This window comes from Asparagus officinalis, chromosome 9 (genome assembly GCF_001876935.1).
Source record: "Asparagus officinalis chromosome 9, Aspof.V1, whole genome shotgun sequence".
Classification (NCBI taxonomy): domain Eukaryota; kingdom Viridiplantae; phylum Streptophyta; class Magnoliopsida; order Asparagales; family Asparagaceae; genus Asparagus; species Asparagus officinalis.
This window is the reverse complement of record NC_033802.1, coordinates 11,898,745-11,914,929: the sequence shown is the minus strand read 5'-3', so window position 1 is coordinate 11,914,929 and position 16,185 is coordinate 11,898,745. Positions and strand designations below refer to the sequence as shown.

General features: G+C 34.9%; 1 protein-coding gene across 4 annotated transcripts in view; it reads left to right on the top strand.

The window, feature by feature from the left end:
• The window catches only part of LOC109824369 (vesicle transport protein GOT1), a 13,907-nt gene extending 1,761 nt beyond the window's left edge, over window positions 1–12,146 (top strand). For 2 of the 4 annotated variants that reach the window (XR_002242618.1, XR_002242619.1), the window contains exons 2-9: window positions 964–1,043; window positions 3,128–3,219; window positions 3,308–3,388; window positions 6,070–6,167; window positions 6,252–6,311; window positions 6,435–6,477; window positions 8,039–8,071; window positions 11,822–12,146. Coding sequence is in view for 1 of the 4 variants with exons in the window: in XM_020390951.1 (XP_020246540.1) it covers window positions 1,016–1,043; window positions 3,128–3,219; window positions 3,308–3,388; window positions 6,070–6,167; window positions 6,252–6,311; window positions 6,435–6,450 (375 nt within the window). In the remaining 3 variants the exon portion in view is untranslated. Of the gene's footprint in view, window positions 1–963; window positions 1,044–3,127; window positions 3,220–3,307; window positions 3,389–6,069; window positions 6,168–6,251; window positions 6,312–6,434; window positions 6,478–8,038; window positions 8,091–11,821 lie in introns of all 4 variants that reach the window. The other 2 variants (XR_002242620.1, XM_020390951.1) reach the window with 2 other exon arrangements.

The following is a 16,185-nucleotide window of genomic DNA, read 5'->3' as shown; positions in this document are numbered from 1 at the left end:
AAGATGGTGTCAGAGTAATCTATGTTCAAATCCCACCAGGTATTTAAATCAGTTAAATTTACTGTAAACAGATTCAGGGACTGAAATGGGTAAAATTTTGATCAGTTATAAATTTACTTTTGATGAGTTTCGAAGCTTACTATTGATGCAAAACCAAACACGTGGAGAAATTATATATATAGATGTCTGTTGTGCCCCTTTAGTAATCGCTAGTTGTTTTATAGATCATTCTACTATACTTAAATTATGTCGTTGTAAATGACAACTGCCCATATTTATATGAGTCAAATAAAATATACACGCTTGGTACCCACGGCTCTGCGATGCACTGTAAGCACAGTCACATGTTGGCAGGAAACCATACACCCATGAATATATATATATATATATATATATATATATATTATATATATATATATATATAATATATACGATGACAAAAACTATGTGTCCAACATAAAATTGGATAGGGAATAGTGTGGTCGCACCAAAGTTTTTTAAGCGGCACGTCAATTACCTAGGGATCCATGATATATATAAAAAGGTTTTTATATTAATAAATGTGTGCTAACAAAGTTTGGTGACATAGAACTTAAAGTTGATAGAGTCATGACTGCTCTGACTCATGCATCTCATCTCTAATATGATATATACTATATATATAATATATTATATAATATATTATAAATTATATATATAAGCGCCTGCATGATATTTACACCCGTGTCAAAGTCATGACAATCATGTACAAGTTAGAGCATGACAGTCCTGTCTGCATCTAGCATCTACAAATCATAGCTTATTTATAGAGGTCTTACAAAAGTAATGATGCCTGTAACTTTCTACACTTATTTCTATATTACAATTCAGGTCATGCTGTTATAAAACTTGTTATCCCCCTTTCTATAACATTTTCTTAAGCCACTAGTTCTGCTAAATATAAATAAAAACCATCTGTTGCAGGTTCCATAAGTTTCATTAGTGAGCTACTTGTTTGGTGCACTTGGTTTCATAAATGGCCTACGAGTTAAGTGAGCTGAAAAGTAAATTCCTCAACTTGATGTTTCTATTTTTGCATATTAGATGTTTATACAAAGCTAGTCTTTATCTTCTTTAATTAAGGGCCATTTTGAGCTTTTTTATCTTTCAGTTTCTAGTAACCGTATCTGTTAACGAAAGATTTACTTTCCCCATTTGCTCTATCTTAATTTCTATAAATTTTGTATTTTTAATTAATTGTTTTAGCTTTTGACAAACTGCTATTTGCTGGGGGAATTATTTAAAATCACTAAAGACATGGTAGTAGTTTATAAGAAGTAAGTTATTTAAATTTGTGCTTGCTATCCTAACATAAATATTTTATTAAAATTTTAAATTAAGTCTCACTAAAGACATGGTAAAAAAAGAAGAAGAAGTAAGTTAATTAAATTTGTGCTTGCTATCCTAAAATAAAGGTTTTATTAAAATTTTAAATTATGTCCCCTGAGGTAGACAAATTTACTCACATGAATTACTTTAAAATGGTTATTTAAATTATATGTCTGCTTTGCTAATGTGTGCAAACTTAAAGGAACTACACCAAGATTATCTAGCTGGCTGGATTTTATAATCCTCTACAGGCTCCTCGTATTTCATTCAGCTTTTTTTTCATGCGTAGTTGTGCAACGTTTTGTCTTTTTTTTTGTTTTTTTGTTGTGAGAGACTTAATTGCATATATAGTGCAATCTGTTTCCTTACCTTGCAATCTTATTAACAGGCCTATCCTGAATTATTTGGATTCATCAGATTTTTTAGACAAAGCATTTGATGACTACATAGGAAATCAATCCACTAAGAAGATTACATCTCATATCTGTAGATTTATTTGACTTTTTGCAGAAAATGGTACAGGTTTGAAAAAAAATAAACAGAAAAGATAGACAATCAAACATACTTACAGATTCAACTGTAGTTGAATTCATCCATCTAACTAATAAAAGATCCCAATCCACCAGAGAAAATCCCTGCTTCTTCATGGGGGAACAATGTAAGGCCTGTATGAATTATGATCCATAAATTATCTAATATCAGAAATGCAGTAAAAATAGTTGCTAATTCTCCTGGAATGATAATTGCACTTCTGTTTCTTTTCTGCAAAACCACATTCTGTTTTCCTCTTCTTTTGAGTCACTAGCGCAAGTTGTAACTGGAGTGAAGGAAAATATGAAGACTAAGAAGAGGACCTGTCCAAACATCTGACCTTGTGAATGTATGATAATGAAGACTCTTGTGTGTATTTAATCTGATTGCTTGACGTAAATAACATACACACTGCAGTTTGTAAATAATGTACAAACTGCAGTTTGTTCTTGCTCATTCTTCATCTCTTCCATGGGTTTCCAATTTCACTCACACCCGCACCAGGAAAACACTACCAAAGATATAAGCTTCTTGATTCCATTCATATTGTTAAGTCAATTTAGGAATGTCACAGAGTTAGTTATATTCTCTTGGAGTACTAAATCATTAAGGTCCATGTAGGTTCTATGTTCTAAATATGGTGGAACATATTTGGTGATGGATGTGCTGGTCGATAGAAACAACCTATAGGGATCATCTGTGACCTTCAGTTAGTTTTCTTCTTGCACATATGGAAGGTAGTAAGAAGATGTGCCGTTTGCTAGTTTATGCCCATCAAAGTATCAAGCTGTCATGTGTCTCATATATATGAAATATGTAATCTTTGTGCATGTCAGAAGTTTTAATAAATCTCATGTCTATCAGATAACAGCGATATATTTGATGATTGTATGATTAAAAGCCAAGGTTACCTTGACCTCATTTTTATATCTTTAATAGATGTAGTGTATGGGTATGTAGTCTGGAAAAAGTGATCTCCTTTTTGTCTCAAGAATACCTATACCAAAAAATCTTTCTTTATGATATCATCTTGCTTATTGTGTGACATGTCAACCTGCATAAATGTGTCGATAAATATATGTTCACTCAAAAATTACAACAAGCAGAGGGTTGTTTCTTATGGTTTTCCTTCCTATCATTTGTTAATTATACTCAGAATACATTTCTTCTAGGTTTTTCTATTCGAAATTGTAGCACTGACCTGATATTATTGAATTTGAAACTGTAGAGGTTGGAATAGGACTATTGGGCTGCAGCATCTTTTTCACATTTCTGGGCGTTGTTCTCTTCTTTGACAGGGGCTTGTTGGCTCTAGGCAATGTAAAATATCATGTCTTCCTTTGGTTCTTTATACTCTTGCGAATGAAGGTAACTAATGTTAAATCTAATATCATCTATTTATTTGTAGATATTTTTCTTGTCTGGGGTGGCCTTCTTACTTGGTTGGCAATCTATGTGGCGATTATTCACAAATAGATCAAACTACAAGGTATTTTGAGTTTATTTTCATTTATCTGTTTCTTTTTTTCATTTTATATGCTCTTTCCATTATTTACATTGATTCATTATAGCCTTTCCCATGTGATATCATGCAGGTCCGTGAGGGATTTATTTCTTATTTTAAAATCTGTGGGTCAGCTCAGGCCTTATTTTTATTTAACTTTTAACAGAGAATGAAATGTTGTTCATTTTGATTCTGTGGCTTATAGTTCTCTAAGGCAATTAGTTCTAGAAAATCAAGTCATCTCCCAGTTTACTCTCAATTGAAGATTCTTTCTTGTTTCATTAAGCTAATATTTAATTGTACTTGTGCACAAACCTTACTCCCGAAAAGAGGTCATTTAAGTGATAGGATTGTTGGCGACAAAGAGGCCAGCTAGTTTATAAATGTGGCGACATCTCTAGAGTTTGAGGTCTATTTCAGTCAATGTCTACCCGGAGTCATCTTGACGCAAAGCTAGAAGAAGAGTTCAAGAGTCCATTACAACTATGTGAGAAAATGCTTGGATAATGTGATAATTTTTATGATCTTTTATGGGAGGTCCTATCAATTTTTAGGAACATGGTTTTTTCCCTTCCTTTTTGTTTGTTCTTGTGATGGTGTTGGTGTGACATGTATTGGGAAAGTATTTGAGCTTCAAATATTGATCAACAAAGCGTCCTAGCTCAGTAAGTGAGGAAAGAGGGACGTTATTATGTTTGTGGTATATGATTTGATATTAATCCGTCATGTTGCGTAGGCATTCTGACTAGTAATTCTAGCGCGCTATGTAGTCTACTTTTGGCGGATAAGCAAGTTTGTACCAGTGTAGAAAATAGCGCGTTTCGTAGCGCAAAATAGCGCTTAACGTAACGTAGCGTTAACCTAACGCTACATAGCGTTTTCAAATAGCGCACGGACAAAATAATGTGCGCTATTTTAGCCATAGCGTAAGCTACGTAACGTAGCGTCGTGGCGTTTTGTAACGTAGGTTATTTTGTTTAATAGCTTGGATTGCTTTTAAAATAATTCAACGGCTGTGATTGACTCTCCCACTTCTCATAAGTTATTAAATTCTAACAAAACCCTAACTCTTGCTGTCATCGTCGTCTCCCGCCGCCCCTTTCGACATCGTCGTCCTCTCCCGCCATTCAACTTCTGAAATTAGCAAGGTAAATACATAATACAATCTTGAATACTGATAATCAGACTATGTTTCACACTTAAAGCCATAAAAATTAATATGTGTGGAAGGGTGAGCTTGACTTGTTCCCTGAAGTTGCCATTGTTTTACTCTTTAACATGATTAGCGTGAGAAATTTGATCTATTTGGCTGGAACACACGATGTTAGGTTTCGGTTAGTTATTGATCTATCGTCGAATTTCGCCTTTGGATTGATCGTTAAGGCAAACACGGTTGATTTTGTTGTGAAATTGTGATCATATATTGATTTGTGAAATTAAGAATTGCGATGATTATTCATATTTTTTATTTTGAATGTTATATATCTATAAATTATTTAAATAATAATAAATTATTTAACCTACGTTACGCTATGCGTTATCGCTATTGTAACCTAACCGGAGGTAAGCGTTACGCTATGCGTTATCGCTATTTTCAACATTGGTTTGTACTTTGGTTTTAGTTGGTTTGAAGATTTCTTCTTCTTGTGTTATGCCTGCCTTTTCCCTGGATGGTTTCATAGTTCCAGATGAGTCAGTGCCAGATGACTGAATATTTGGGTCAATCTAGAGAGGGTGAACATGTCTACATCTTCCTATGGTTTTCCTTCAGAATGGTGTATGAAGATGAAACTATCTTTTCCTAGTTGTATAGCATGAATATGGATACTGAGATAACGGGATATATGAGAGTAAAATTTTGTATTATATTGGGAGATAGACATTATATGTTTTGAACCTTGTGCTAATGGAAGAAGTTAATGAAGAAGCTAAGTTTATTCCAGGGAAATATGCTAATAGGAGTTCTTGCTAAACAAGTTGAAGTATATAAGGTGCAAGTACTCCTATTAGGTGGGTGGAGAAGTATATAGATTAGCTTAAACCTCTGAAAGCTAATTTCAGGTCTTTATGAAATAACGTTAAGCTTATGAATCAGCTTCAGTCAAATTAATCTAAGTTAATAGCCTCTTCAAATATCATACATCAGGTGGTATAGTTGAAGGAAAAATATGAAACTCTGACTTTAAGAGAGAAGGGACTAGTAAGCCATGGCATGGAGAGGGATTGAGGAGACATCTGTTCTTATGCAAAAAATGTAGTACAAAAAAGTGCAAACCTCAGCTCAAATAACTTAGGTTTCATGTATTAGAGCTTTGCCTATGGTCTTCGCAACAGACGGCCTTTATAAGTTTGGAAACACACAAGCTCAAGCCGCTCATCAACCTATTGAAAAACATTACTTCATTAAACTTGGCATCCGCACCAGTTTTTATATGCTGACACATCAGAAGCATAAGCTTTACGTTGAATTTGGTTGTCAGAACAAACACTGCACAATTTTACTTGCCCATGGCTAAGTGTGGTGCCTTTATTTATAGTTTATACTCATACAACTCTGGTATTTAGAAATAACCTGTTTCCAATATTCTTCTTGTTAATGTCATACTGCGAGTGCAATGATTTGTTCCCTGTGGGCTTGGAAATTACCATACTTAATACTGTTGCAGGGTTCTCTACCTTTTTTTGCTGGACTCTTTCTCATATTTGTTCGTTGGCCCATAGCTGGCATCATCTTACAAGTGTATGGTTCAATTGTTCTTTTCAGGTTAGTTCTTACTCTTGGAAACCTTAGCTCAGTTATTTATCTGCATGTTGTTAACTTGTGCTGCTTCAATTTCATCTCTTGCAGTGGGTTTTGGCCATCAGCTAAGGTTTTTCTTTATCAGATTCCAGGAATAGGATGGTTATGGTATGTATGGTGCTTATGATTTGCTTTCTTTCAATTGTATGTCAATTAGTATAATTCATCCTATTTTCTGCTTCATCTTTTCTATTAATTTGGATATATTCTCAATTTTAAACTCTTGTGCAGTTCTTGGTTCGTTTAAGGGAGTTATCCAGTTGAAGATTTATTTGTAAGTAAATTTAATTCATATATATGTATTTCATAGTTGATGAAATGACCATCTATTTTCATGTACAAATTGTTGATTCATTGACTTCTCAGTTTCTGATTATGTATGTTAAAGCCATGTTATACTTACTGTAGACGTGTTTTTTATCCTTTGGCTAGGCAGGATCTTTATGGGAATGGCTACGCTATATTTTATACTACCTTACTACATCATCAATTATCCCCTGTTATATTTTTTGTGGGATGCACTTGACATTTTATGTGTGTACACACACAGCAGGCAATCACACAGAGGGAGGGAAGGGTTCACCTGGAAATACCATATTGCGTGTCCATTTTCACAATCCATTCCATTGAAGTTAGTACTTAGAGGAAACCAAAAGGACAAATTTTCAATTTCGACCTATTTAGAAACTTTATCGTAAAAAACGACCCATTTTCAATTTAATTACCAAAACCGACCCAGTTTCAGCCATCGGTTTTGACGAATTTTTTTTCGAAACTTCATGGGACATCAAGTCCCGAGAAGTTTAAGCCCCCAATCACCAATTTGATTAGGCGCGACCAATCCCGTGAAGTTTGTACATCGCATCCCAAATGAAGATGAAAGAGAATTCAGCGGGATACTAAGTGTAAGCCGAGGCAATCTGATCAAATGAAAGAGAAGAAAACGCTCCAGTAAGCCAATTTAGGTCTAGGGTTTCATTCTGCTCATCCTCTTCTTCAGTGTCTGATCCCCAATGGGGTATTTGCTTGGATTGAGGGAGTGAAGGTAATGAGGGATTCCACTTCTTCTTCTTCTTCTTCTTATTCCCGCCTCCATTATTCGATTCCGAGGGTTTCATCGTCGAAGTGAGGATTCCGGCGGCCTTGAAGGGATCACGGCCGGCCAAGCTAGGGTTAGGGTTTTGCTCCGGCGCTCATCGACGCCGTCGGCGTCGGATCCGAGATGGACTGGCTTGTCGATGGAGAGGGAGGGGAATTGCGGCTGAGTGGGGGAAGGGAACGAGGGCTTTTGCTTCTTTTTTGCTTTACTCTTGTTGGATTTGGAGGGTTTCATCGCTGATTCTGGAGGAGGTGACGATTTGGGGACCGTTGAAATAATTGAGACTGTGTAACTTCATGAAGTGTGCGGGTACAAAACTTGGACTTCAAGTCAAGTGAAGTTTTGGGCACCCCTAATCAAGCTAATTATCGGAGCTTAAACTTCATGGGACTTGAAGTCCCGTGAAGTTTCGTAAAATTTTTCTTCAAAATCGACCTAGTTTCAGCCAGTTGGCTGATACTGGGTCGATTTTGACAATTAAATTGGAAATGGATCGTTTTTGACAATTAAATTTTTAAATGGGTCCAATTTGAAAATTTGTCCAAACCAAAAAATGAAGTGTGTTAATTTTTTCTGCCATGCATAAATCAAACAGAAATTTGATGGTTAAATGATAGTTTGCTTATACGTACACTTCAGGACATAGCAATTTTTTGGTCGGATGTTTCCTTCAACATTTATTACACGACATCGACCTCAATCTGTCATTTGGATGATGTTTGGATTTTTATTGCAGGAAATGCTTCTCCCAATCCAATTCCAGCGTCTGGTCAGTTACAAAACTTGTGGTATATATTTTGTTACAAAAGTGCATTCCCATTGCAAATTAAGTGTTTGTTGTGTTGCATTTGCAAAATGATTGACATTTTTTGAGTTGGATCATCTGATTTGATGACGTGGCACAATCTTTTAGTTGTTCTATTTAACACAAGGACTTGCAACAGTTGTTGCAGCCAAATTGGCCGCAGCAAATATTGCAATTTTTTCTATAAAATGTTAATCTGATTATTTTTGCCAACTAACTTGTTGCTTACACCTCTTTGGTTGTCAAGGAAAGCAAGATTATATGAAATTGATTTCCTATAATCATTTCCCTTCTTTTGTTTGGTTGAGGGAAAAAAGAAACGAAAAAAAAATGTGCATGTGAGACCTACTTCTAGAAATGTTAATAGTGCATCTAGCCCCAAAAAGAACGAAACCCATTCCTTGAAAAATATGTCAGAAATAGGCTTTGAAAAGGGAAAATGGGTCATTTTCCAGAATTATAATTCAAGGAATGTAACCAAACAGGCCCTCACCAAATTACTACAGCATTTGCGGGTGCAGCTCTATTTCCTGTCAACTAAACAACTCCTAATAAGGTGTATTTTTCACGTGAGTTGCTATACATGTGTGTGTAGCAAAGTTTTGGCTCAAAATNTCTATACTCATCACCAAAACCCAGTTGATCCTCTCGTGAGCCCTAATCTTTTCCAGCCCTAATCAAGAGAAAAAATTCAACCATATTTGCCTTCTTCTCTCCTTCTCTCTACCCCTAGCGGTAAAACCTATATCAATGCTTGTTTAGGTGCTAAATTGTCAAAGAAATATTGCTCAGAAACAGTACGAACGAATGTCACTCAGTGCTAGTTTAGGTGCTAAAATTTCCTCAAACTTGTCACTATGTTTCTTCTAAACAATCTGGGACATGAAATGCTTTAAAATATTCATCCATAGCAACACATAGACCTTATTGTATTGGATTTTTAGCATGATAATCTGATCCAACCTAAACTGACTGATTATGCCTGATATTGGTTGATAGCAACTAATACAGACTGGCTATAACAAGTCAAAGACTAGGAGATATTAAGTTTGAACTACCAAGTTGATCTGGTAGAGTTATATTGGGATAAAAAAGAAATCACTATATGGAGGAATGGGTAAAGTTATTCTTTAACTATGAACAATTCTGTTTCAAAACTGCCAAAACTGCTGAAACTTGCAAAAACCGTTCCCTTTTCTCTTTGCTTTGAGTTACAGTTATTTTTTGTAACAATTCCAACAAAAAAACAATCATCATTTGCCTCTACACTGAAAATTCAACATGGAGGCAAGAGTGGGCAGTGGCTTGGTTGTCTCCATTCCTGACCATATGTGCACATTTTCAGTGTACTCTCCTTCTTTTCTTTCCATTCTGAGAATCCTTTTCTTTTTTCTCCCCAGTTCTTGATTTCAAGATCTTGCATAGTTAAAGCTGCTTTCACATGCATTCTCTGATTCAACCGACATATCATCAATGTCATAGAAAATAAACCAATGGCCTACCAGAAAATAAACTGTATTTGTAGCTCTTAATTCTTATTACCAAGTCCATGGGTTTTTAATTAAGCTACTGAATTACTTTTTAGTGTTTTTTCTCGATGTTAGTCCTTTAATCTTTTATATTTTAAAAATAGTCCCTCAGATCATTGAAAATGCTATTAGGCCCCCCTATTCTGAAATTAGTTCCTGCAGTTAAGAGTAAAGGTAGCAATTAGAGGGGCGAATTTGAAACAACTTATGAGAATTGGGGAGGTAATAGCAATTTCAAATATTTAAGGGACTAAACCCTTTTTTGTATAGAGATATTGTTGCTCTAATGGTCATTTCATCCTTTAGATTCCTATCTGTTCTCAACCTTTTAGACAGTCTTTTGGTTGACAAAACAAGTTGAGGCATTGCACAACTAGTACATGAATCTTTTTACTATAAATGGGGGAGTTGCCTTGACTTCCTAACCAAAATCTCATCCATTTATTTCGCAACTCCTTTCATTTTTTGCCTTGCCCACTCTTTTAACTCCATTAAAGTACAGTTGCTGTAAATGTGCATGAAACTTACTGCACTAGTTAAAAACCATTTATTTTATACTGACACCCTCAACCTACCTTTCAACTTAACTACCTTATTCATTCCATTTCTGACATGAAAATTTCTTGAGATGATCATTCAAGTCTTGGATGACAATGGAGACCATTACTATTACTGTGGCAGAGGTATAAGTAGCAAGTTGTCCTTAAATGTAGCAAGGACAATGGCAGGCTGTGACAAGTGAGTTCAGCTAACTCTTCTGGCCAATTATTACATCCTTTTAAAGGTAGCTAGCTTCAGCAAGTTAGTAGAAAAGGATCATTTGGGAAAGGGTTAATTGATAGAACCCCTGTACTATTGCCAATTGCGGATATACCCCTAAGTGATTTTTTGACTCTTTTACCTTTGAGAGGTATATATGTCAAAGAATAATTCTCTCTTTGAAGAAGAGTAAAAAAAAGGTTCACTCAGGGGGTCTATTTGCAACAATGTAACTATATAGGGTCTATCCGCAGTTGGGCGATAGCAAAGGTGGTTTAACCACAATTAACCCTTTGGGAAATTAGTATAGGGTGCCCTCGTCTTTCTCACAACGAGTGAAGTGAATACATGCTGCATTTAAAAGGCCATTTCTACGTATATGAAAAGCTTGAATTCAGCTGCACTAGTGAGGGAAAATGGGGAAAAGAACGAAAGTGGAACTCAGGGATTTTAATGCAGCAGATACTATGTAGAGAAAAACAGCAGGTTAAGGGTATCAATGCACCTTTCAGCTTTTGGTAGCTAAGGCGTTTTTATGATGCTCATGAGGAGTGAAGATAAGCTAGCTACATCCTGACATTCAATTACCTTAAATGAGATGGCTTCATAGTACAGTATCCATTATGGAGACATCTTTCTTCATGTTTTTATGTTTATGGATGAGGAGATAGTATCTACTGGTCCTGGTCTATTGTATTAAGGGTTAGTGGATAGGCCGCCTGTTCTATAGCTCATTTACGATTAGAGCCCATGTAGTTCTGTTGTTGCAGACCTCCTAAATGAAATTATTTTTGACTCTTTTACCCCAATAGAAAGAGAAATTTGTTTCTTGACAAATAAACCTCCTGCTGGGAAAAGAGTGAAAAATAAAAATAAATAAATAAAGAAATAAATCATTCTGGGGGCTATCTGCAATAATCTGCAGGGGGTCTATCCGCTATTAACTCTTGAACTAATGGTGCACCAAATGTATGTCAACAATTGGATTATTGACGTAGGGATCTGTTTGCAAGTCCTATAGTTAATATCTCGTTGATGCATCATTAATGCAATGGATCAGGACCACAATTGGACGATTGACATAGAGATCTATATGCTAGTCCTACCCTTAATATCTCATTGATACATCATTAATGCAATAGATTAGGACCACTGGATATTCCTCATGGATGTGCGGGTCACTAAGTTGAGCATCGGAAAAAAAGTTTCATTATATTCTTTTTTGTATGCATGTGCATTTGAAGTGAATGTCTATGTTATGTTTTTATCTTAAATAATTGCAATATTTACCTCCCTTTGTAGGAAAGAATGAAATGGAACTACAGTTTTTGTTTCCTTTATGGAGTTTTTATTTATTTACTCATACTTGGCTTTTTCTATTTTGCCGACAATAGCCTAAATCTTATTTTCTTTACTGATTTTGCAGCTGTTGAAAGTGGATAATGCTCTTGAATTGCTCAAAGAAGACATTGGTGGGGTCTAGAGTTGCCTAGCATGCTGATAAGCTTCCGTTTGTTCTTTCAATGTTTCTTCAAATGTAATTTAGATTTCTAACCTCCATGAGTATCTTCCATGAAAATTTCAATGTAGTTCTAAGTGGATGCTCTAATGTTTTGTTAACAAGTGTTTAAGCACTATTATCGAGTGTATTTAGTAAGCAGGAAACTTGTAAAATGAAATTGTGCAGTGAACCATTAAACTTATGTAAGTTTTATCAATTGTTCGCGTGAAGGGGTTATTACCACAACAAAGCCTATTCTCCAAATAAAATTGCAATACATCTAGAAAAAAGATTTTTTTTCAGTATTAGTATGAATCGGATACGTTACTCACCGCGGAGCATGTTTACAAACAATCCAAATTGATTGCCTACCTCCTTAGGGTCACTCTCTATTAATTGATAATTTGTTTATGATTTGAGTTCTAAGGAGCTAACTTCCTTTCAGTCATTACCAGCAAAATTGACCTGCATGATGTCGTGATATTAACGTGAAAAAAATAGTTCAAATATTCGGTTTAAATATAATCGTATATGTAACCACATGTTAGTAAAAATATGACAAGTTACAATAAAATATAATTACTTACATTGCATATCAAACTGTTGAGGCACAGTTATTTTTATTAATATCATGGAGCAGTTTTAGTCTAGGCAAGATTCTGAAAGTGAGTGGGTTACTTTTTCATAGACGGATACTCTTTTTGTTTTTAAATGCATGAGTTTAAAGAGTCATGAGTTTATTAATTCGAATGTTATTTCAACTCTTCTATTATTAGAATCTGATTATGTAGTAGATTTTGGAATCAGTCAAATATTTGTTTAAACGTTTGGGTAGACGGGTTAAAAGAAAGGGAGAGATTTTTTTTTCTTACTTTTGGTGAGAATATGAACAATATTCGATTTTATTTATGTTTTTGAATAAAAGTAGTTGGTTTCTAGTCGGCTAAATACCCATATGAGTATTTTAATTCTACTCCATTTATCAAGAAGGCATTTTAATTAGGCAAACCTGCTTTAAGACATTTTAATTGATTCAACTTACCAACAAGGTCATTTCTCTCGTCCGCGACCAGTTTTTCGGCGAGAGCTTGTCACGTGCGTGGCACGTGATGACTTAAACTATTTTTTAGTTGCTGATATGGCACGGATTTTCTGACGTGGCAGTGTTTAAAGACGAGAATTAACCCTCTAAAAATCCTAATTCACCCAAAATAGGACAGATCCGTACCACATCAGCAGCTAAAAAATAGTTTAAGTCATCACGTGCCACGCACGTGACGAGCTCTCGCCGGAAAACTGGTCGCTGACGAGAAAAATGGACTTGTTAGTAAGTTGAACCAATTAAAATGTCTTAAAGCAGGTTTGCCTAATTAAAATATCTTATTGGTAAATGAGGTGGAATTAAAATAACAATATGGGTTTTTAGCCGTTTTTAGTCTTACAAAATTCGCTGTTGTTAAAATTTTGAACGAGATCCATATTATTCAACATTATGGAGAAGGTGATGTTAAATTTGAATACCGTTAAATTTGGTTGGGATTCTGGTTTGAAAACGAAAAAAAGATTGACGAAGAAGATGGAAGAAGATAAAAAGTTTTTAATTTATCTCTAAAATTATTTCTTTTTCTTTTTCTATGATTGTCCAGTTTTGCGACATGCCAACTCAGATTTTGGGACATGCCAACTGAGATGACTATTTAAAGGTCTTATAATTTAGGTCCAAAAATAGTTATTCATGTTAGAAATTGGTTGCTGTTTAGATTGTAATCAATACGAAAAAGAATTAGTTTTGAACAGATATAAAAAATTTCAGATAATGACGGGTTAATATTATAACACAGAAATGAAATTGATTCAAAAGTAAATAAATAAAGTTTAGAAATACGGTCTGATGATCGAAGCGTGTAAGGCATTGTCCCAAGAATCTAATTGCCCCTTCTCGTACAAGGCTACACGGCAATGAATTCCGGAGATACTACGACCCTCAGTTAGGCGATCTCCTTCTCGTCGGCACGAGCTTCAAGAAGGCTTTGTGAATTCTTCGTAAACTTTCAGGGAATCAGTGAAAATGTAACAGCAAGAAGAGATTTTTGAAAAGAAGAGAAAAGAGAAGCTCAGTTTTCAATCCGTGTCTTTAGCCCTCGCATGTATGATTTTTTTTATAGAGGTTAAGGATAGCCGTTTTTAATTACTGTTTTTAATTATCATTTTAATTCTCCTGAAAATCCGCTTTCGTTTTAATTATGGTTTTAATGCTCCTAAAAGATAGCTGTTTCAATTTCCCATTTTAATTCTCCTAGCCGTTTTAATTATCCTGAAGATAAGATCCACATTAATCACTTTTTTAACCTGCACCATATTAATCACGTTTTAATTGTTCTGATTTGCAAAAAACAAAAAATCTCAAATGTAGCAGGTTAAGGTGCCTCTCAATCTGGAGCTGCATTCGTGTCCGCAGGTCGTGAGCGCGTGCCTTCCGACCCGAACCCGGCTGGTTCGGGTCGGCGCGCGTGTGTAGTGTGGAGCATAACCCATGTTTTCTTCTAGGCATAGAGGAGAGAAAGTAAAGGCTTATAAACAACCATCATTCTCATCTCCTATCTAATGTGAGACTAAACTTCCCCACTCCAAAATCAAGTTTTAAGTTATTAACTCTAACAATTCAAAAGGAAGATAGCGAGAAAAATGTAGATTGCTTGTAAAGATAGTCATAAATGAAAATTCATCTTTATAAGTTACAAGCATTTTTAAGTGAATTTTTTACTAGTCCAAGAGGCTTTAATACAAGAAAAGTCAAAGTGATCATACTTAGGATAGAAACTAGAGAGGGAAAGCATTTTCGTCTTGTGTTTGGCAGCTCCAATAATTTTAATGGATACAAGCGTGATCCAATAAGTTTTTTCTAGTTTTTAGTAGAAAAAAACTGAGAGCAATCTTGAACTAGTTTTTTAGTAGTTCAAATTCTAGGACCTAAACCAGTTATCTTTTAGACTAATTCTTATAGGCCCCGTTTGACAAATGGTTAATGAAGAGGGATTAAAGAGAATGATTAATGTACTTAGCCCGTTTGATAATCCGAAGGACTAAATATTAACCTGTTAAATAAGTTTTATTTTAGCCCTTATGATCAGTTTTAGTGTTTGGGAATAGCAATGATTTTGACTATTTTCTTTATAATTAGAAGAGTTAACTCTTATTCCATCTAAATAGGAGTATGAGTAAATCCCTCATTTTGAGGGGTTAACTCATTTTAACCCCTCTAGAGGGGTTAACTTAACCCTTCTATATTTTTTATGTTTGGCAAATTATGGAGGGTTAACTCACTTTAAACCTTATATAGATTTGTTGTGTTTGACAGATTAAGAAAGGGTTAAGTCTCCTTAACCCCTTTCTTAACCCTTTGCCAAACGGTACGTATGGATTAATTTTAACCTAATTAAGCAAGACCAATCCAATTTTGGATTTACTAAATACGCCCTTAATAAGGGGGGACAAACAAGGTTAGAAATATAAAAATGAAGAAACAGTTGGCATGGAAATTTACCCCTGTACTATGACAAAAATAAAGTTGCTTATAGCATGTTTCCGTGTTGTTACCTACACCAAAACTTCCACCATGCTTACATGCATAGCACGTACACGTTTTCCAATGTCACCCCAATAAATATCATTCTTTTGCTAATAAATATTGAGTAAGTTTGAAATAAATGCATATTGTCAGTTCTGTACAAGGTTAATTTAATTTGTGGAAGGTAAATGTATTTTGTGAAAGACTTATTTGGTTTATAATATTAATTTAAGACTTTTCCGTATGTACCCTCTATAAAACTTCACTTATTTATTTGTTGAAAAATACTAGTTGCAGGTGTACCTTGCACTTTATACCAAATAAAGTATTTTCAATGAATGAAACAAAATCCCTAAGTGTAAATATCAGAAAACCCTCTTTTAACTTTGGACAATTATTAACAAATTATTCTTAACTTTCAAAATATCAGAACCCCCTTGAGTCTTGGGAGCACCTAGCAGAGCAAAAAATGTCTAGGTCTAGGTAAAATGTACTGTTTAGATCTTGTTCATGATTTCCTCCATTGCTACCTTCATGGTCTCTAGCATCGTCTGAGATATTCTTGCTACATCCACTAACTACAAACACCTCCTCCAACTTGATCTTTAGCAAAATCTCCTGGAAAGAAATCCTCTTAGGTTAAAAAAGAAATCATCCTAGACTTAAATGAAATCCCCTTAGGCCTAACCTACCATCTAGGTGCTAGACGTCCGTTTGGCAC